Source organism: Brassica oleracea, chromosome C5, assembly GCF_000695525.1.
Source record: "Brassica oleracea var. oleracea cultivar TO1000 chromosome C5, BOL, whole genome shotgun sequence".
Taxonomy (NCBI): Eukaryota; Viridiplantae; Streptophyta; class Magnoliopsida; order Brassicales; family Brassicaceae; genus Brassica; species Brassica oleracea.
In genome coordinates, this window is record NC_027752.1 from 15681247 (window position 1) to 15704475 (window position 23229).

Here is a 23229-nt window from a genome sequence, read left to right on the forward strand (position 1 = left end):
AGACGAATCAACATCATCATGAGAGGAACCCCTCAAGCAGCGAGAATAGCCGTAACCACCAAAGGATCAGGCGCGCCCAAGGACGACGCCACCTACAACCAAATCAAACATCCCCCGGTGACGTTCAGCAACAGAGATAGCAAAGGACTATACTCCCCGCACAACCACCCCCTGGTCATTTCGTTAACCATTGCCGATTTCGAAGTACCTAGAATCCTGATAGACACCGGGAGCTCCGACGACGTAATTTTCAAAGACGCCCTAAGGAAGATGGGCAAAGACGAAAGCCGCATAAAACCCAAAAGGAGTCCCTTAGTCAGCTTCGCAGGAGACACCACCATATCAGAAGGAACGGTCAAACTCCCAGTGTACGTAGGAAACACCCGCCGAGCAGTACGATTTACAATAATCGACAAGCCAAACATCTACAACGCAATCTTCGGAACCCCCTGGATCAACTCAATGAAACAGGTACCGTCAACCTACCACCAATGCATCAAGATCCCGCTACCGGATGGGGTTTGCACGATTAAAGGAGGCCAAAACACATCCATAGCGTGCTTCGTGACAGAACGGAAAACGAGGGAACGAAAGGGGAAACCCGACGACAACGACAAGAAATTGAAAGAAAAACTTCAGCGGCGAAAGAGAGCGTCCGAAAAAGGTACCAAGATCAAGCACATCATAATCAGAAGAGAAGGCACCACCCCCCCAAGACGAAGGAAAACAAGCGTCACAAAAAGAAAAGGAAAACGCCGTCCAGAAAACTAAAGAAGAAACGCTGCCATCGTCGTCATCACCATCATCGCCAACCAAGCACGACCCAAAGCAAACAACCACCGACATCAACGACTGAAGCAATTCAAAACCCGAGCTCGCGGAATAAGCATCACACATGGAAACGCTTAGCCCCCTGATGTGCCGCAGTCCACGGATCATTACATGGAACCAGCTCAGCATGGAGTTCAGGATGTTCTGAACATTTCAACCGAGGTTCATGTTTTTCACCGTACCAGACTTGACTTGGATCATGCCAGACTTGAGAAAGATCATGCCAGACTTGACTTGGATCATGAGGTTTCACAAAAAGATCGAGACTTCTCTCTTTTGGCTCGATTGCCTCATACTGCACGTACCGGCGACCGTACTGATGGACTGATCGACCCTTTTGATCAGTTCATGCATTTTGATCAGCCAAATCTCACTAAGGCAAGGATCCTTCACCTATCTGAAGACATAGGACACACTTGGTCCACTATGGTTCATGATCTGGACATGGTGGTTCATACGGACAGTCCCACATCCGTCGTTCTCTTTACCGTGGTTCAAGCTTCAGGATACAACAAATCTGGACAGAAGCCGAACAGTCACCTTGTCTAGTATTATCTCTTTATTTTCGTATTAAAGACTAGATCTAGATCTAGATCTACTTTTTCATTTAATTCCTAGATCTACAAAACACTATAAATATGTAGTCCATTTCATCAATAAAATCAGTTCAGTTTTTGTTGTTTATTTTGTTTCTTCTCTGAGTGAGAGAGAGAGTTCTTTAGCTAGTTCATTGGTGTGAACCGGCTTGTTGATTTGGTGGTCAGCCAATTCATCTTTGTGTGTTGTTTGGTGGTTAGCCAACACATTCATTCTTTCTTTGGTGGTTAGCCTTAGATCGTGGGTATATCAAGAGTCATTTCGCATCTCTTGACGATCATTTCAATCCATCTCAGTTCCAGAAGTGCCGTTTGCCTTCTCGGATCATATCTAACACCCAGTTAAAGTGATCCTCCCTATCTTAGGGTTCTTCACCCCCGACCTTAAAAAAAAAAAAATGGACGGAGTTCCATAGGAACTACGTATGGCTTGATCCCCTCGGGGTACGTAGGCAGCCCACAGAAAAGGGTGCAGCCACAATACCAACTAAAGAAGAAACGCTCTCGGCGAAGGGCCAAAAAACCTCCGACCCGACAGCGAAGCCGAGGCCAGACTAGCACGGGTCGGTGATCGGATAAGCCGTATCTAGCTTTGCTCATGCACTTATCTCGGTCCTACCTTACAGGGGATAAGCCGGGCCGAGTCCCGCCCTTCGCCTAAAGAAGAAACGCTCTCGGCAAAGGGCCTAAAAACCCCGACCCGACAGCGAAGCCCAGGCCAGACTCGCACGGGTCGGTGACCGGATAAGCCGTATCGAGCTTTGCTCATGCACTTATCTCGGTCCTACCTTACAGGGGATAAGCCGGGCCGAGTCCCGACCTCTGCCTAAAGAAGAAACGCTCTCGGCGAAGGGCCTAAAAACCCCGACCCGACAGCGAAGCCGAGGCCAGACTCGCACGGGTCGGTGATCGGATAAGCCGTATTGAGCTTTTCTCATGCACTTATCTCGGTCCTACCTTACAGGGGATAAGCCGGGCCTAGTCCCGCCCTCCACCTAAAGAAGAAACGCTCTCGGCGAAGGGCCTAAAAACCCCGACCCGACAGCAAACCCAAGGCCAGACTCGCACGGGTCGGTGATCGGATAAGCCGTATCGAGCTTTTCTCATGCACTTATCTCGGTCCTACCTTACAGGGGATAAGCCGGGCCGAGTCCCGACCTCTGCCTAAAGAAGAAACGCTCTCGGCGAAGGGCCTAAAAACCCCGACCCGACAGCGAAGCCGAGATCGAACTCGCACAAAGACAAGACTCACCTCCAGAGCAAACGAGGGACACAACATGCAAAGCAAGAGAAAAAAACTCCAACAGTCAAAAGGAAACTCAACCAAACTACGATTCCAAAAGCAAAGATAAGAAATTCCTTCAAACATTCTTAAAAGTCTTATACATAAAAAAAAAAGAGCACAAAGAAGAAACGATCAATCGATCACCGAGTCAGCGTCAAAAGAAAAAAACGGAAGATCGCTCATCTCCAAGTCATTCACCTTCATCTGATTCAAAGCGGCCGTATGCACCAACAAAGCCTGCTTGTTCTCGGCCAGCTTCGCCACAGGTATAGGAATCCCCTCCTCGATGAACAACTTAAGGCAGCTAACAACCCCCGAAAGATGAGACTCAAACAAAATCTGGGGACGAACTACATCCCGATCAGACAAGTACTTCCTCACCTTCTCCACAAACTCACCAAAAAGAGCAAGCATGGCAGACTCAACACGACGCCTCTCCGACTCCGCTAGCTCGGCACTAGACTCCTTCAGATGCGCTACTTCCGCCTCCAAAACCGACTTCTGAGACAGCAACTTTTTCTCGCGATAGTCCCGCTCGGTGACGTCCCCCTTAAGACGACCGCCTCAGCTCTCAAGTCCCGACTCTCGACTTCAAGTGTGATCGAGTTCTCCTCCGAAGTTTTCAAAGACAGAAGAGCGGCGGACGATCTCTCCTTCTCCTCAGCCAAGAGACGACGCTCCTCCTCGAGATCGTCAGATAGACGCCTGCATTTCCCTTCGAACAGTCCCACCAGATGATTTCCTTTTATCTTCGACTGCCAAAAAAAAAACAACAACACATCAAGAGGAAAATAAATAAAACGACAAAAAAAAAAAGAAGAAGGAAAGAAAGAAGAAATACCTGAGCCTCGCAGGAAACCCACTCAAAATACTCCTGAACAAAGGACATATCCTCTAGATCCGGCAAAGAACTCGACGAGAAACGAAAACTATGCAAGTACCGCGCACAATCCTCAGGCGTAAGCGAAGAAGAATCAGGATCTTCGAAAACAAACGTCTTCTTCCTTTTCTTAGAACCTCCAGCCGGAGGCCGCTCAGAAGCACTTGCGGCCCCATGACCTCCGACAATTAGAGCACCTGAGAGAGAGGGAGCCGCCGGCGGAGAAACCGTCAGAGCATCAGGATCGGAGAGACCAACCATTGATAGGTGATCACCACCACCCGTCGTCTCGTCAAGAGAAGAATGAATAGCCGCGACAGAAGGGTCAGCATTAGGAGCAGTAGGAGGGATAACAACCGGAGCCAGAACCAAGGCTGAAGACGAACCACTCTCTTTCAGACTCGCCGACGGAAGAACAGAAGGCGTCTCGCTCATAACCTTAGTATACACGGGAATGTCCCTCTTTAACTTTCCCCATTTTCTTACCAGCGGAAGCACCTCCTCTCGTCTTAGAAGACTCAGCAACAGTTGAAGGACCGGAAGTAACCACCCGAGAAGCTAGAAAACACGAAGGAGATAAAGATCAGAAACAAACACAGAGAAGAAGAAAAAAGATGTTGCGATCATCGAACTTACCGGTAGTAATACGAGGAATACTCCGACGAACGCGCTCAACGGTAAAATCAATCCAAGCAATTCTCCCGGGACCAAGAATACGATTCAAGCGATCGGTCGCCCAAGACGGAAGAAGCCGGAATTTCCCATGAGGCACTAAAACAAAACAGCGCACAAGATCAACAAACCAAGTAACAAAGACGACGAGAAAATAGGAGAACAAATAAACTACCAGGCTCGGGATTCCACTCGGTCCGAAAAACCGCAGAAGAATCAGCCACAGAAGCAGGACTAACGCGTACAAAGAAATACTTCCGCTGCCAACCATCGGCCTTAGACGGTCCCCGGCCCTCCATAAGGCGACAGCAAGTCTTGATACTAACGGATAAAGTCTTGCCCGTAATAAGATTCATCTGGGAAATCATCTCAAAGAACTCAGCGTCGACATTAACATCCACTTCCGCGCCAAGAACCATGGAAATCACCATATTACGGATGGCAGCCGGGGACATCTGAGAGATAGCCACATCACGCTTTGTGGCATAAGAAGTCAACATCCGAGGAAGAGGAAACCATAGCCGCGATTGAAGAAAATATTGCCTATATAAACATATCCAACCCGGCGGCGCCGACCACTGCCTCTCCTCGTTCGAAAGAAGACGTGTCTCGATCTCTCGGGAAAATCCACATTTCCTCCTCATACGCTTCAAGCTATCCTCGGTAAGAAGAGTAGCCCCCTCGATCCCCTGATTACCTTCGATCGGCTCGTCGGCAGCAGAATTTTTGCCGCCAGAGTCATTACCGGAAGAATCACCGGGGGGAGAAGACGGAAGATCAACTCCGGAACCAGTCCGGTCGACGGAGTCAGTAACAGGAGAAACCGTCGCTTGAGTAGTGGGAGTCGCCTCCTGAACAGTAAACGAAGCCACCGCCTGAGGGACAAGGACCATCGTCTGAAGAGAAGAAACCTCTTCAGAAGAACAGGACCGGAAGCTGGAACAGTACGAAGGAGATCCTCGATATCTGCCATTTCTGGGGTCCTAACTAACGATTCAAGACTTTCGTCCATCGCGAAAGAAGAAATACCGACGGTACAATTATAAAAAAAGAAACGAGGGGGAGAAAATAAAAGCGTAGCAGACGAGAAGAAACAACGAAACCAAAGAGTAAGAAGAAGAAGAATATGTTTTAAAGGAGCAAGCACAGCAGAATCGGAGCAAACAAAGCAATAAGTGAAGAACAGAAGGCAATAGGGAGAGCAGGGCGTCAGGATTGCCGGCTTCGACGTCTATCGATGTGACTGAAAGACTCTTGAGTGACCAATATCGGCTGTTCACTACAGCGGACCCATTCCACGAAGAAGAAAGGGCCACTCCGGGCTCGACACGCCTCCAAAACAAACTTATCTACCCAACTCGCTCAAAACCGCAATAATGACGCCTGACGCACATCCACGCGCCAGACTCGGGGGGGGGGCTATTGTTGGAGGATGGGCCGTCGGCCCATTCGCGAGTTGGACACCAAAGGAGAAGCCCAGCAAAGCCCCACGTCGAAGGAAGAACATCCGAAGCGCACGCAAAGAACAGGAGCCTAAGGCGTATAGCCTGCACCGACCGCCGATTGTAGACAGAACACCTAAGCAAGTGATAGGGTAATGATGAGTGCCGAACCAACTACCTGACACACAACCACTACGAAGTGGTGAAGACGCATCCAAACGGGTATAAATAGAGAAGATCATTGAATGAAGAAGTGGCAGCGAAATAGAGAAAGAAAGACTAGAGAGATAAAGTAGAGAGAATCCCGAGTTCGTCTTTACGACTACGAGTTCTTCTTTTATTTCTTCGCATCGGCTTCTTGTAAACACTTCATTAAACGAAACCTTTGGCCCCATTAATCATACTTATATCTTTGTTTAGTCTATAAATCCCTTGTTACTGAATTTAGGATTCAACAGTTACTACACCTCTCACACGTAGATGGAACTCACGTATAGTCAACCTTTTTTTTTTATCATCAAGAGTAATAAGCTTCGGGAGAAATTTATCCAGTTTCATCTCAACTACACCTTAGCTTCACCCACATTGATAGGATCAAGACAAAGTTTATGCATTAAACTAAGTTCTCCAAGTACTGAATCAACATGATTTATTCATAATATGGATAAATTATTCACCATTTTACCAATCACTATAATAAGTACGTTAATAAAAGCATACAACTTTTGCAGCATACTTCATTTTTTAGAATAGTGTTACTGTTTTATCATCAGTTCTTCCGATCAAATAATTTCCTTAAAAACCTGCAATGATATTCATCAAAACATAGTTTTTGCAGTATATTTGCTTTTTGTTTTGGAATGCAGAAAGAGTCACTTAATCGAATAACCTAATGATGATGACTTTAATACAGAATATAATGTAGCCACCATATAACTATTCTTCAAGGCTGCAGCTAATTTCGCCAGCAGCCCGTCCAACCTTCATTTTTGCTTTAGCATTACTTGGACTAGGCACAAATACTTGTTACTTATTTTATATCCGTTACTTGACCTATATTCGCCTGATTTTATAGATACTCATCGTTGTCAAGTCAAATATCAAGCCGATAAGTTTTGCAAGTACAAGAAAAGTAACAAATATCACAAAAAGATACCGACTCAGCTGGATATTACTCGTTACTTTTTTATGACTGAAAAATGATAATTAGACCATAAGAACAAAAGTCTTATAAATATATTTCTTTGTTGTAAGAAGTAAACAATACTTTTATATTGAAATGTTTATGTAATTTGTTACTCCTTTTTCTTTATAATAGTTACAAATATTTTATTTGAAATAATTTTCATATCTTTTCCAATAAGTAAAACGACAAACTTTTATAACCTTTTCTGATAGAATATTACCTAGCAAGTAATTCTAAAAATATTGGAAATATATCCAAATAATTCACAAGTACTTAAGTAGTAAGTAATCGAATGAAGCAAATAACTTGCAAGTAACGTATTTTTGGACAAGTACTCATTTTCAACAAGTCAAATACAAGTCCAAAAATTTATTACTCATTCAAATAAAACCAAATAACAAGTATACACACAGAAAAGCAAGTACTCGATCGGTCTGCGCTCACCCCTACTGTATTACACCTTCTATTGCAGCTTTGGGCTCCTCTCATCCTCTTTTCCTATTTACGCTTTTCCTTTTTAAATATTTTTTTTAAATAAAATGAAAAATTTGATTGCTGACTACATGAAGTATTGGCCATCATATAGCTAACCATGCAAACAAAAATAATGTATACCTAGCTACGCGAAGTATATGTTATGCATGATTACATCTCTCAACTTAATGATGTTATGTAGTTAACATCACGAGTTTAATTTCGTTCATCTAAAAACTAATGTAGATGTTAGAGACCGTTAAATATATCGTTTTATCAAATAAAATATGACTAACCCGACTATAATTTAACTGAATGATATTTTAAGCCACGTTTTAAAAGTGTAAGAATATTTTTAACGAAATCTAATTTCAAAATCAATATGTTTTAACATTTTTTATAAGTAGTGTTTTAACATATTTTTTTAATTATTTTAATTTGTTTTCTCATGAAATTTTAATAAAATTTATGCAATTCGTTTGATTAATTGTTCGATATATACTTATTTGATACATTTTTTAATGGATGCAATTTTTGTTTATGAAAATATAAATAAAATAATTCATTAATTTAATTAATTTTATATCAAACAAATAAAATGTTAGAGTCAGTAAATTGACATGAAATATTTTTTATAATAAAAAATTGATCAAATAAGTAGTATATATTACACAATTAACCAAACGAATTACAAAAAATTTATTAAGAGTTAATAACAAAACAGATTAAAATAATTAAAAACCAAATTAAATAAAATCTTATATAAATTTCATATTTAGTTAAATTACTGTCAGGTACATCATACTTTAATTGATAAAAATGAGAGATATAAACGGTTTCCGACATCCACATCAATTTTTGGATGAATGAAATTAAATTTGTGATGTTAACTACATAACATCATTAAGTTGAGGGATATTGTCATACATAATATATAATTTGTGTAGCTAAGTGTACATTAATTTAGTTTACATAGTTAGCCATATGTGACCAATACTTGTAGTCCATAATCATTTTTCCAAATAAAATGTAATTAAATACCAAGTCAATTAAACAAGGAACGGATAATATAATCGTTTGACACTTGGATCATAAGTTGACTCCTTGGTTAGGTTTAGTAAAGAATTAAAAAAAATCTGATCTTATGGTGGCTTAATGGGTGACTCTTTTAGCAAACCTGGGAAGATTTTGCTTCAAGTCGTGGCTGTTCTGGCCAACAATATAGACATGTATGTTTTGATAATCAACATGACCCTCATTATTTTGGCAGTCAATTAAAAACTGAAGCAAAGCTTGGCTGATTTGGTTTTATGACTATAGACAGTGCTTTTATTGGTATATCATTACCATGACTAGTTCTGGGCATCAATTTTCGGTTTCCGTTCTTTTTTTAGATTCTAGAGGTTTAGGATTTGTTTGGTTATTTAGAAATTTAGTTTCGATTTCAGTTCAATTATTTTGTTTTTCGGTTCGGGTAATAAAGTTGGGAACCTACTCATGTCTGTTGTAGTTTCGATTCGATTTCGGTTCAGTTCTGTTCAAAAAGATCAAAAACGTTTTTCGGGTTAAATATCATGTTTTTTGGGGTTTTGGATAAAAGTTTGGATAATTCGAATAACTTTAACTATTTCGGATAAAATGTATTCGGGTAGTTTGTGTTTTCAAATATTTTGGCTTACAAATAATTGCTTTAAATTATTTTCTAAGTACAATAAACTATACGATAGAAATTCGAGTGTCCATTCGGTTCTCGGTTTGGTTTAAATTTGGTTTCGATTTTTGGTTTTAGAGATATAGAATCAACTCGTATAATTGATAGAATCCAAACTCAAACTGAATATCGTTTTTTTGGTTCGATTAATTCGGTTCTTCAGTTCTGGACATATGTGGTTCTGGACAAATGTGCTCAGACCTAACCATGACTGATATTTGCTAACTTGAGGAATCTTTTTTAAGTCTTAGTTAGTATATTATTATTATTATTACTAGGGATTTTCCCGGGCTACGCTCTGGTTCAGACAAATATATTTACATATAATATATAAAATACATAAATTATGGTTAATTTATAAAATATATATTTTATATTGAATTTAAAATGCTTGAAACTTAAATTTAAAGTGGTTGTCTTTTGATTATAATATATATATGTATATTATTTATATATATAGGATGATGGAGATGCAGATCAATAAAAGTTAATTAACACTCTAATCTAAAAACTTAATTATCTGACATATTTGATGGATTCTCATGAAAATATGTTATTAATCACTGTTGATCCAAACTTATGCAGAGCTTATAGTTTCAATAAAAAAAAGCAAATAATCAATAGTCACTATTGATATATATATATATATATATCTTTGTAAACTTATGTATAATATTTAAATATGTAACTTATTTGATCAATTCGGATGGTCGAAAATACCTTGATAACTAGGAGTAATGACTGGAGTGCAAGAGTGTGGTCTATCTCCAGTCACCAGAGGATCATTCGATTATGTTTTAGCATGCCATGCAGGGGCAGTACAATATGTTGACTACACTCCACAAAGGAATAATCATAATATCAGCAACCAGTTCTCAAAATATTGTAAATCATTGATTTCGCAAATAAACATCATGGCTTTAAGGTAGTGCATTGCTGCTGTTTTTTTTTCTTCTAAAAATGTCTATTTTGAAAACTTTAAAATCATTAACAATTATGTAAACGAACCAATGATATGTTTTAACATCCTGATCACATATTCTTTTGGTCAAATTTCAATAACAGTCTAATACTTGATCAGTGAGTTTAAATTTGAGAACATGATTCTAAGGACAATAATAGCGAACAAAATCAAACTTTTTTTTGTCTTTGTGCCATTCGATGATTTTCCATAACTAAACAATATTCAGTACCTCTACGTGAAATAAGCAAAGGAAACATCTAACTTACACATCTAGTCATATTTTTGCACTAAACCCTTTCTGAATGCGCTTGGGAATTTAAAACTTATGTTCATCACTTCTCCTGCGCTTTTCATCTCTTGGCTGAGAATCGCGTCGCACCCTCGAAACTTCTCAAAGAGGGTGAACAATCGCTTTTGAGACAAAAGGGACAGTACACATAATAAGCAAATCAAATTACATACAAAAGTGATGTTTTTAGAGAACATCGAGAAAGAACCTGGATATGGTCAGGACCAAGCAACCTCTGATTACACTTGAGAGCTTTGTGAAGATGCCGCAAGAAAACATGTACAGTTCCTCAAACTTCCTCCATCGTGTCTCCATTTATGTATATAGCAGCAGTGTTTGGATAAGATGCACCACACTTTAGATGTAAGAAATAGTACTCATACAACACACGGTTAACATTTATTTTTTGACACGGTTAAAATCAAATTTATTGGACTTAATATGGGAGAAAAAAACTGTAGTATTAGACATCTAAACCATTAAATATTGCAACACTTACTTGAGAGCCACTATTTACTGAAGCTTATAAGAGAAGGCATCAAGATGATCAAGGGTGTAATATCCTCAAGTCAAAAGAACAGATAACTTAATTTTTAAAGAGGTTATTAGAGATATATATCCCACATCGGGAATTCTAAGTGATTTTAAGTAATATATAAAGTAATATATAAAGGGTTATGGCCAATCTATTAATCACCAATTGATTTTAAGTTGAAAACCCATAATAAACCCGAATCTAACATGGTATCAGAGGTCAGATCCTAAATACTCAAACTCCTAATTAATATTAACCCTTCCGACCGGGTATAAAGGTCGTGATTAACCCTTCCGACCGAGTATAAAGGTCGTGTTAAACTCGCTCGACCGAGTATAAATTTTCTAAAATTTCGAGATTTCTGGCGGATAAGAGCCATCATCTCGAGAGGTACTAAATTTTTTATATAAATCGAGATAAACCCGAATCTAACAGAGGTACTAAATTTTTATATCACTCAAATTGTTTATAACAAAATAAGTAAAATAGATTGATATGCTTTGCATATAATAAGTAGTAGTGTGACCTTTTAGTCAGCGAATTATAAGTGATGAGTGGCAAAGAAAGGAGAAGTTACTTGTGGATCATCAGGTCCTTTCTCATGTTTCATCGCAAGACCTTCTCTTGCTTCATTCTCAATGTAGCAGCTTTATACTCTGCTCTCTCCCGGGTCTCTTCTTTATTTTTGTGATTCCTCTCTGCCTAAACAGCTTCCTTCTCTGAAAACTCTTCCTCTTCTTTTGTCCGGTATGTGGAAGCTTGGTTGTAAAAAAAGGAAACCATGATTCAATGGAAATTTTACTTGAAAAGTTACCTGCAATAAGATGATGCGTCAAAATCGACATAAAAATTTCGATCCAAAGAATTTTCTTTATCTCCAGGCCCCGTTTTGGCAACACGACATCAAACTCCTACAGCTTTCCACTCCAATTCACAGCGAAGGCCAATCGGTAGAGAATATGGCTATGTGTTTATGATTGGATAATTTTGTTTGTTTGGCAAAAGATTCAGATGTGAGAAAAGGATCGTGAAGAAAACAGTGAAACTGCGATGAATAAATTTTGGAGAGGTTTAGAAGCCTAAGATAAGAGAAGAGGAAACGATAACCCTAATGCGCCTTTGACAATTAATCGTGAGACAAATGATGTGATGACATGGCATAAAACTTGTGTACTATAGGTTGATTTAATTCGGTGAGGTGGATAGGCTGAAAACACTCCCTCAATCCCTATTGGGAATTTTTTTTTTTAAGTTGGTATATTAACTTTACAAGTTATGTTTCCATTACAAATTCACAACATTTACAAAAGTAACTTGCCAGATTCTGAGACTCCCAGTTGTGTGTCGCAACATCATCATCCCCCTCAGCCTACGACAGCCAGCAAACTTTGCCTGACCGCAGGGACAGAACACAATAAGGATCCGAAGATTCCGGTGAGCGCATAAGCAATCGCACAGAAGGGAAGAGCCTCTGGCTCCTTAGCCGACAAAGCTGCTGTTCCAAGTCCATGAGCACTGTCCATAGAAACAAGAAAGTTAATGTTTTTTTATCTTAACGGCACTAATGGTTATCAAAGAACGCAGATTCTGCCTAATTCTGATTCAAAATGTGAAAGAGGAGTCACCTTGAAGCAGTGGCTATTCCCCGAGCGATTGGGTCGCGCAAACGCAGTTTGTCAAGAACAACTTGTACAAAGTTAGCTCCAATCAGACCAGTCACAACGACTACAGCTGCTGTAAGAGACGAATTGGTTCCTGAAAATGTCCAAGAAAGTCGTTAGGAAATGTTCTTTAATGTACTCTGCGCAGGAGAAGAATAAGATGGAATAGTATTTTTATACCTTCAAAGAGTGATACAATGCTAAGGGCCAATGCAACCGTGATGCAGCGAGGTAGGATTGAAACCGTTAAAGATGGTTCTAAACCGACTAAACGTCCAACAAGAGCAGTGGAATAGAGCGAAAATAGTGTTGAAACTATCACAGATGTGAAGATCTCAGCTGCGTGCCTCTTCACGAGCTGAAGATGACAAGAGGCAAAGCAAACAGATCGTTACCAGCTTTCTAAAGCAAAACATAACATGTTTTTTTTTTTTTTTTTCTGTTTTTTACCTTTCTTTGTTTAAACATGGAGAAAGCGAAAGAGAGAATGACAGAGCCAAGAAAACCCATTAATATGTCACCAGCACCAGGATCTGATACTACTTTGGTTAGGTAGTTTCCTGCATCCATTTAAAGAATAGTTTTACATTCTGGTTTAGGTTATTTAAAGGGTTTCTCTATTGCTTGTGTGACTTTACCTAAAACAGGATCAAGTCCAGACCCTGAAGCATATCCAAAAGCTAGAGCAGCGAGTACTGAAGATAGCGCGCAGCAGATTATCGGATGGAAAACTTTCTTGATAGAAGATGGCAACCTTGAAAAAAAAAGAAAGACAAGACGATGAGAATATAAAATCAAGAGAGAGAGAGACTTTTTTTTTTTTGACGGAAGAGAGAGAGAGAGAGAGAGACTTGAGAATGGGATTTGAATATTACCCTGATCCCACAATGTAACCTAGAACAGTTGAAGAAAGAAGGAAAGGGAGACAAGTTCTTGCACTTGTCCCAAGTGATGTAGGGTAAAACAGAGCACCAACAAACGACACAACAAAGATTCCACTCCAACTCCATAGCTCAAGTGTTGAAAATGGTGAAGGTTTTGACATAGGCTCAGCTTCAGTCATCTCGGTTTTCACCATTTTTCTCACTGCTATAGCTGTGAAACCTGCTACACAAAGAGACGCCAACCATCCACCAGCTGTACAAGCATTTGATCACAAATTAGATACATACACTTTAGGCCCCCACATAAACAAGCGCCTAGCGCATTTTATAACTCTTAAATAAACAAAACAGAATGAACAGAAGATTACTATGAAAGGTAGAAGAAGAACAAGAGAGTGATTGTATACCTACAATGTAGCAGATTTTGACGCCTGAAGCCGCCGGAATATCTCTGACGGAGAGAGGGAGAACCACAAGAGAAGGGACGTAGAACAAAGGAAGCCATCTCTGGATGAACAGAAACGCAGGCTCGAAGAAGTTCATCATACCGGTCGCAGCAGCGGGAACAACGGAATCTAATATCATAAGAACGGAGAAAATACAGAACATCCCGAACAGAGCGCTAGGGAACTTGATGGACGCTGCTACAAAAGCCTGTTTCAAGAACTGGTCTGCCGCAAGTATGATCCCAAGCGACACCAACAAGTGCGTTGTCGCAAACACCTTACGAGAGATCGTTGTTGACGTGTTTTCTGTTCCTGCACCATCCATGGCTTGAGTTGAGAGTTTTCTCCCGAAGCTCATCTCTCGAGAACCCATTTGCAGAAACCTCGTTCTCTGTCCATCGGTTTTACGTAATCTTGTTTGATTTAACTTCTGGGTTGCACTAGAATCGGAAGTCTTCCCATTTTTTGATTGGAATAGGGTCTTGGGACTTGAATGGCGGTTTCTTGATGAAGAAAGAGCTAACGGAGAGAAGAGAGGGGTGACTAAAGGAGTAGCCATGGAGGTGGAGACGACGTGGCTGTGATTCTGCGGGACAACGCATCATAGTCTTATTCATCTTCGTTTAATTAAGGGAATTGGATTACGAGACTTTGTATGGACAAGAGAGAAGGTTCTATCTACAAAGAGATGAGCGACTTTTGTCTCTTCTCCCACTTGTGCTGAGTTTTTCCCCCCAGGTTATCTCTATATTCATTAAATAATATTATATTAAATAGTTTAATTTGTAAGCAATTTTAAATGGGATAATTAGGAAAATACCATATTTATGTTTTCAAATTTGAAAAATACACTGACTTAATTTGATTTTGAAAATTATACTTGTCCAATATGTAAAAAACATCTTAACAAGGTTTAGGTGATTATTAATGAGAGCTGTGAGGGCTGTACACAGGCTCTATTTCTCTCCACAGCCAAAATATTAAAGCAATCAAACTTTACTTTATATTTTAAAACTCACAGCCATAACTAACTTTTATTTCATTTTATTGCTTTGAAAACTTACTTACGTTGATTATATATGATATTTAACAATTGTATTCTTTTACTTAAAATAAAAATTTCATAATTATATAATAATTAATCAGTTCATAAAATATTTAATGATAGATAAATTAATATGTAGAAATAATATTTATCAATCATGTTTTTCCTTAAAAAAAAACTCTACAGCCAAAATTCTATGGCTACAACATTAAATCTCACGGCTTAAATTTTACAGCAAAAAAATAAAGATAAATATATAAATTGATTTAAAATATATATTTAGATATATATAATTTTACAGCTTTAGTTAATTTTTTATCTTTTAGTGAAATTCAAAATTTGAAATTATTAAGATAAATATATCGATTTAAAATATATAATTGGATAAATCTTTTATAATATTTCAATGTTTATCTCTTAAAAAAATATAAACCTTAGATAACTATATAATTTTATGTAATAAAGTATCATTTTTGATACACAATATAAAACTTAGGGTTTGATTGGTTGAAGTTCTAGCTTTCTATTTTTTCTTCTAAGATTTAGGATTTAAATTTTTAGCTTTGGCTTTAATTTATTTTGCTGTAGAAATTTTTTCAGAGCACTAAATAAAGGCTCTAGATAAAGTGTTTTCTAAAACTAACATATTTCATATTTTAATGTTTTGGCTTTGGATTCAATTTTAAAAATAAAAACATGATTGTTTTTAAAAATGGCTGTAGAAATTAAAAGTATGTCTACGGCTTCTAAGATAAAAGCATGATTGCTTTAAAAAATGGCTCTAAAAATCTAAAAGGCTGTCCACAGCTTCTACAGACACTACCAATCACACCTTTAACATGTTAAAACTCATCATCTCACCAAACCTGCAACTTGAAAAAATGTTCTCTCCACTGTATATTATAAAACTAGGGACAAAGCACTCTTGATATGCTAGATAACCGTTACACTGGTCAGTAGTGTGCTTAGAAAATTCAAAAGAGAGAAAAATATACAAAATTTATAAAACGCAACGAGACTGGATGATTATTGTGTTTCCAGCAATGATTATTTTCAATATTTTTTAATTAGTCACGTAAATTAAAATTATGTTTAAAATAATGAATTGAGTTTCTTGGTGTAATTATACACTAGATGATTACATGCCCCCTGCGGGGTAACTTTTTTCAAAAATATATTATACTTAAATATTATAAACTATGTATATTTTGTTATCAATAATCTTTTTTTACATCTGATTAGAGGTAGACATTCGCGTACCATTTGGTTCAATTCGGATTCTTGAGGGTTTGGTTCGGTTCAGATCTTTGCGGGTTTGTTTCGGGTTTGGGTTCGAATAACTTATTTAAATTTTTTTCAAAACTTAAAGTTCATATTTACTTTAAATTTTTCAAAATCTAAATATAAAAATAATATCTAACATATAAATTTGAATAATATATGCCAAAATACTTAAAATTAACACAAAAATTGGTTTAGCTTAAATATTTGGATAGAAAACCAATAGATCTTTTAAGTATTTTAGGTATTATAAGTATCATTTAGCTTTTTTAAACATGTACTTATAACTATTTGTATATATTTTCAAGTATTTTGGACAACTTAAAAACGTCTTATATATTTTGTATATTCTTTTAGATATTAAATTTTAAAATAATTAATATATTTAAGTATATAAATCTTGTTCGGATATATTCGGATACCTAAAATATTTTGGTTTGGATCGGGTTCGGTTCCGGTTCACTAGATACCAAAATTTTGAACCCATTCGGATATATAACCAATTTTGGTTAAAGTTCAGTACTATTCAGATTTTGGTTTGGATCGGCCTTGGTTCAGTTTTTTGGATTCAGATTTTTTGTCAAACCCTATATTTTTATTGTGACAAAATTTTAAACAAAAATGATGATGGCTCACATTTATTTTGGGTATGCAATAAATTTTAAACCAAAACATTTTTATTATGTATGTGGCCCATTTAGTTCATCATTAAAAATTGTTCTAAGCTCATTTAAGAAAAACAATAGGCTGAACTTAAAAAAAAAGTTACCATATCAGATTATCAATAGACACTTCCAAATATTCTATGTCGGTGTTGTGATGAATAGAAAGGGGGTTAGGATTAGGAAAGCAAAATTTTGTGCAATCCATGTTTTCGCTAGGTGATTTCAATAACTTCTAAATAAATCTTAGTTGTATGGATCTCTTGTAATATTTCCAAACAATATTAATTGATAAAATCTTACACTTGCTAGAGTAATCAATTGTTTATCAATTAATATATAGGAAATTATATCAATCACATAAATAAAAAAAAATACCTCTTGTTTATTTACAATATATTTATGGTAAATAAATTAAAATAAACATTTTATTTATTTTATATAGTATATAATTATATTTCAAAGATATTGACTTAAATATATAGTATATTTTAATATAAATATTTATTATTGAAACTTTCTACTCATATGGTTTTATTAACATTTGTATATTTGATGTAACAAAAAAAAAATAAACCATTAATCTCAAAATTTTTGATCTGGTATTTTTTGATGTAAATTTCATAATTAAAATATTAAGGTCTGAATACTCTTTCAATGCAAATTTTAAAATTAACGTATTATGTATTTTTAAATGGTACATAGTTTAATTTATACGATACTAAATATATAAATATGAATATACATTAAATAAAAATTCATATTAATACGATTGTATGATCATTTGTATTTTGTTATAACAAAAAAAAATTAAGCCATTGATCACAAAATTTTCAAAGGGTTTTTTAACATTTTCTTTCGTAATTTAAAGTCGTTTTAAAAAATTCAAAATATAACATATACGAAAAAATCTAATTTTATTTATTTTATGGTCAATGTGATTGTTTAATTTTTTTGATAAGATAAAATTAAACAAAAATGAGGAATGATGAAAAAATTGTTATCAGATATTTATTATTCATAATTATATATTTTAATCATATTAGGTAAATCTGTAGCTTTTATTTAAAGAAAAAATACACGCTTCTTATATTTTGAGTTAAAATAATGTTCCATAGTAATTGGATTTTGGACCAAATTTTTTTTCAATTGATTCTTAAGCTGCCATGCCTCGTAAGATTAATTAACATTTTAATTAAGTGACAACTAGTAAGACTCTTTTGTAATTATTACAAATAACATGTTACAACTTTTTTAATGTTTCTATATTAATATATTGGGGATTTAGTTAGGATAAATTAGTCATTTAGCTTAAAAAGTGTAGTTTCAAAAGAAATAAAATACAGTGCAATTTTCGAAATAAAATCTCTCTGAAAAATATTTTCCCAAATTTTCCCATTTTAAAAACGAAAAAGATATAATATCGATTTGATATTATAAATTAATAACATTTAGCCCAAGATTATTCTGCTTATCCCCTTTAATTTTATAAGCAACATGTGACAAAGGGAAGGTAAGAGATCACGTCGGCGCTTGCAGATATTGCAAGGAATAAAACAACGCTGATAACTATCAGGTCATACTATACAAAGAGGCTGATGACACACACTTATTTAACTTATACATACATATAAATAGTATAGAATATTGGATCCATTCTATTTACTTTTGCAAATTAATAAAACTAAACAGTAAACATCATATGAAAATAGTACAAAATTGATAACAAATTGATAAATATATAGCGTAAAAAACTAATAATTTGAAAAATACAATTATGTTCTATGTTTAAAAAATAGAATAAAACAAAACAAATAAAACACGATGGCGTAACCAAAAGTGGAGCTCATAAATAGTAAAAGAGAAAAATCAAGAGGTGAATAATATAATACACAATTTACAAGAATCTGGTAGAGTTGTCTCTAAAATTGATGGAAGAGAAAAATAAACCATCACCGAGGGAGGAGGGAGAAGAAGAGAGTGAAAAAAAGGGTTATGAGACGATAGGTGGCGATGGTGAGAAGATGGTGTTGTCGACGTAACCAGGGGCGGACCCAGGTTGAAGAAATGTGTGGCATGGGCCCCACACTCTTTTTTATTTTTCCTTGAGAAATTTAACCAAAATTTATTTACATACCCTTAGTTTATATATCTATTTCAATATGTGCCCCATACTAAATATCACTTCAGATCCGCCCCTGGACATAACAACCAGTGGTAGTGACGATATTGCACGTGAGTTTTACTATTCTATTCCACTACATCTATAATAGAATAGAACATAAAAACAAAAAGATTCATATTTTCTGATTATTTTCTTAGTATCCAATGGTGATGAAATAAAATGGATATCTCACAATAGCAGAAAAATATTTTTTTTTGTTGGTACATTAGGTGAAATTAAAGAAAAGATGGTGGGAAGAGCTGAGAAGAAGATGGGTTACGACGGGTGGCAACGGTGATGAAAGAGAATATATCGATGGTGATGGTAATACCGATTGTACAGCTGGAGGTGATTGAGGCGGAGTCAGCGGAAGTTGAGTAGATGAAGTAGTGAAAGAGAGATAATGTGATAGAGAAGAAAATGTGACTGTGAATGGAGGAGGAAAAAACTACCAAGCAGGGTGAAGAATAAGAAGAGAAGGTGATGATACTACGGATGGAGAAAGTTAAATATTAATGTTTAACTTTCTTTCATTTTAATTAAAATGTATACAAATTTGAAACAATGGTTAGTACATAAGACAACTACAAACTATAATATATACTAATGAACATGTGAAAGAAGAGAAGTGTAAAATTTGAAAGGCACGGCGTACTCTTTCATTTCGTTAAAATAGTATAAAAATATGTGAGAAGAGTAGTAGAATATATCTTAATCGTATAAAAATCTTACACAAAATGCTACACGAGCGAACATATACTATGCTATAACTCTTTCATCTTGATTAATATATTTTAATTGAGTATATATGTTTTAAATAAAATAAATAATAATTTTACGAAATGAATAATACATTCAAATAAATACACCGAAAGCATATCATATATGTAAATTTGAAGGTCTTCACACATATATTTTACGAACTTTTGAAAAAAAAAATTGAATTGCATGTAAATTTGAGAAGACATATATGACACAAGTTTTTTGTATTTATTATTTGATTTTGTGTAACAAAAACATATTGTATATATGTTTAACTTTACTTTAATTATATATATTATATTAGTCACCAACTAAATTGTTTTAAATATAATCATTACGAAGATCGTCTCAAGAACAATCACATGCATACCTAAAATTAAGAGGTATTCTGGCTATTAATTTTATGTTTATTTTAAGTTTAAACATTTACTTTTTTTTCATGTTATGTTTGAATTTGCTTTAAATTTGTTTGTTTAAATTACATTTAATGTTGGACAATTTTTTAATTTTTGCTTCCTTAAAAATTATTTTTAAGTTTATTGAAAACATATATACTTAAGTCAGATATTAATCAAGATAAAAAGCTAATTTTTTTAATTAAACTATTTTAAGTAAGCTATTTTAATGTTTAACATTTCAACTGAAACAAAAAAAAAATCTTATATTTGTATTGACCAAATCATTTCAGTCATATCAAAAATCAACTATTAAGTATAACGAACAAAACAAAACGGCTGATTTTTGACAAAACTAAAAAAGTTTGGTCAGCTAAAATATGAGATTTATTTGTATTTGACTAAAAGTTGAAGATTAAAATTGTGTGTTTGTGAGTTGGTGATTTTGGCTCAAATTTGGAAGTTGTGAATTGTTTTTTTCCATTTTTCCATTTTCTAATGTTATCTAATTTTGTAAGACAAAAATATGTATCTCACATTCTCATTATTTGCGTTCAGTTTGCTTTTTTGATGAAATGTTAAATTCATTAATCAATCAAAGAAAAAATTATGTACAATCAGTGTTCAGATTTCATGGTTTTGTCGACATGCATTGTTGTTATTATTTTAAGGATGTTAGAAAAAGCATAATATTATATATTTGTATTTCATAATGAGAATATTTTAATTTTGAGTAACATCAAAAAACATGAACGTGAATAACTATTTCAAACTTATGATATGCATACATTATCATAGATGTGCTGATATGACCAAAATATTATCAGAGGAACATTCTTAAGTAATCATCCATGCGCTTGTATTTCACATCCGGATAGAGACTTGATGCTTCTTCATCTTTTCCCACTTCATGATCAGTGAGACATCCTTCATAGAAAATGTGATAAAAATGTCCTATCCCCGCTTGCTGTGGAATCTCCATGTCTACATATATATAAGAAAATCAAATACCATTTATGGGGTTGATATATTAAATCGCCATAAAGCCTGGGACCATTAAATATGTCTAGCTGAAAATTATTATACAATGTCACATTATGATTGGGGACTTACGTTCAATGTTGGAAAAGAAGTCTTTTGCAGTAATATTGGTTTTCTCCAATTCATTTCCGGTTAGGTTTTCCCAAATCTGAACCAATTCAATATGCGTGAGAACGTTATTCGGAGGCCTGACATACACGGTTTTGTTCAAAGTTCGTGGGTCGTTTAGAGTTTTGGAAGTGTAGTTCGCAATATCATCTTCATCCGCAAACACCACTACGAAGATAAAACCATTAAAGTTTGAAAACTTATGAGGGGGCTAACCTTTAAAATCTAACAAGAAAATATCACAATGAGAAGAGTAAGGATGTCTTTATGAGGGAGTAAAGTTTTTACCTTTTACATTACCATCTCCGTATATATTAACTTCTTTTTTTGAAGGGAGTAACGTTTCCATCTGAGATAGGTTTCCAGTAAAATATGCGGCGAAGCAAGCGCCAACAACGTAAGTGTAAGGTATTCCGGCAGCTTCAATAGCCTGACGAACTTCCATTTTTTGGTCGAACGTTTCTCTTCCCGGCGGTAACGCATGTCCCATGCGTGATGGATCCATACCAAATTCAGATGGTAAAAAGCGCTGAAATAGTTAATTTATATATTTTCATTTTAGATATATCCATAACCATCCAAACTACTAAAATTAATAGGTAGAGAAACTAGTTGGTCAATCTGTAAATCTTTATTCTTAATCTTTACTGTCATACCTTGACATTACCAGCTTCTTTGATGGCTTCAACAAGCTTGAGCTGGACAAGGATGTTATGGCTACGGAAGTGAACGCCAGACATGGTGGATACAACGACGTCTACGAGTTTCACGGCTGATACGAGGCTTTGGTGGTCGGAGAAAGAAGCTTCGACGAGACGAGCGCCGAGTTTCTTGAAGGAGAGAAGGAGTTGGACTTTCTCGATGTCGAGACCAATCTCTGGCCGCTGCAAAACGTAGGTCACGTGACCTTCAGCCAAAAACGCCCTTACGAATCTCTTCCCTAAGTAACCCGTCGCTCCCACCACCAAAACTCGCGTTTTCTCGCCGCTTTTGATCTCTCCCATTTTTTTCTCTTGATCTATGTGCTTGTTAGAAGTGTGTCTCGCCTCTGGTGTATATATGGGTCGAAACATGTTACATAAAGGGTTGATATAGAGGGTTTGATATCATTGGATTGTAGCCATTTTTTATGATTTAATATTATGAGTTACATTAAAAAAAAGAGTTACATAAAGCATTACAAATGGTTTTAAAAAAAACCTAAAGCATAAAAATTTGTTGTTCAAAATGTATTTGACAGTATATTTATCCTAGTTATATAGTGTTTTTCAAGATAACAGTTATATCAAGAATTTTTTACATTTAGAGACACTTTCTCACATTCAAATTACACTACAAGACACTTATCACTTGATACACACTTTCTTTTGTCAAAAAGACTCTTATGACCCTAAACTAAAGAGAATCTCTCTCCTCTTCTTATTTCATTTTATTATTTTTCTTATTCTACTTTATGTATTTATTTACTTTTATCTCAAGTTCTAAAATATATTAAACAAAAATAATTGTCATAATAAACTATATATAAAATTCTATATCTTTTAAGATCCATGTTCATATATATATATTATATATATTAATGTGTAAACAAAATGTGGACGTGGACACGAAAGCGTGGATAACAGAATTATAAATTAGTTGTGGACATGAACATCTTAACAGAATTATAAACTAGTTGTGGACATGGACAATATTCATTCGATTTCATTCATCATCTCGGGATCTAAATTCAATTCTAATCAAAATTATATCCATCCACATCACGACAAAGCGCAAAAAGTAAACGCTTCTTCGATTTTTCTCTCCGCTCATACTCACAATATCATCTCTTTCTCATCTTGATTGAAGTTTAACTACAGATAATTTATCAATTGAGCTGAAGAAGCCAAGTGTTTGTATTGGAGATAACAGAGTC

At 35.6% G+C, this 23229-nt stretch overlaps 2 protein-coding genes across 2 annotated transcripts; both read right to left on the bottom strand.

Annotated features, from left to right (window-relative positions):
- Positions 1-12068: 12068 nt before the first annotated feature.
- On the bottom strand, positions 12069-14473 carry LOC106295666 (plastidal glycolate/glycerate translocator 1, chloroplastic-like). The gene is made up of 7 exons (XM_013731634.1): positions 13818-14473; positions 13402-13663; positions 13165-13280; positions 12977-13086; positions 12707-12884; positions 12491-12620; positions 12069-12380 (listed from the first exon to the last, which is right to left on the bottom strand). The coding sequence occupies exons 1-7, from the start codon at positions 14413-14415 to the stop codon at positions 12230-12232; spliced, it is 1545 nt and encodes a 514-aa protein (XP_013587088.1). The 5' UTR covers positions 14416-14473; the 3' UTR covers positions 12069-12229.
- Positions 14474-20988: 6515 nt separating this feature from the next.
- LOC106294294 (pinoresinol reductase 1-like) lies at positions 20989-22490 on the bottom strand. The gene is made up of 4 exons (XM_013729853.1): positions 21971-22490; positions 21603-21843; positions 21279-21482; positions 20989-21149 (listed from the first exon to the last, which is right to left on the bottom strand). The coding sequence occupies exons 1-4, from the start codon at positions 22385-22387 to the stop codon at positions 20989-20991; spliced, it is 1023 nt and encodes a 340-aa protein (XP_013585307.1). The 5' UTR covers positions 22388-22490.
- Positions 22491-23229: the final 739 nt, after the last annotated feature.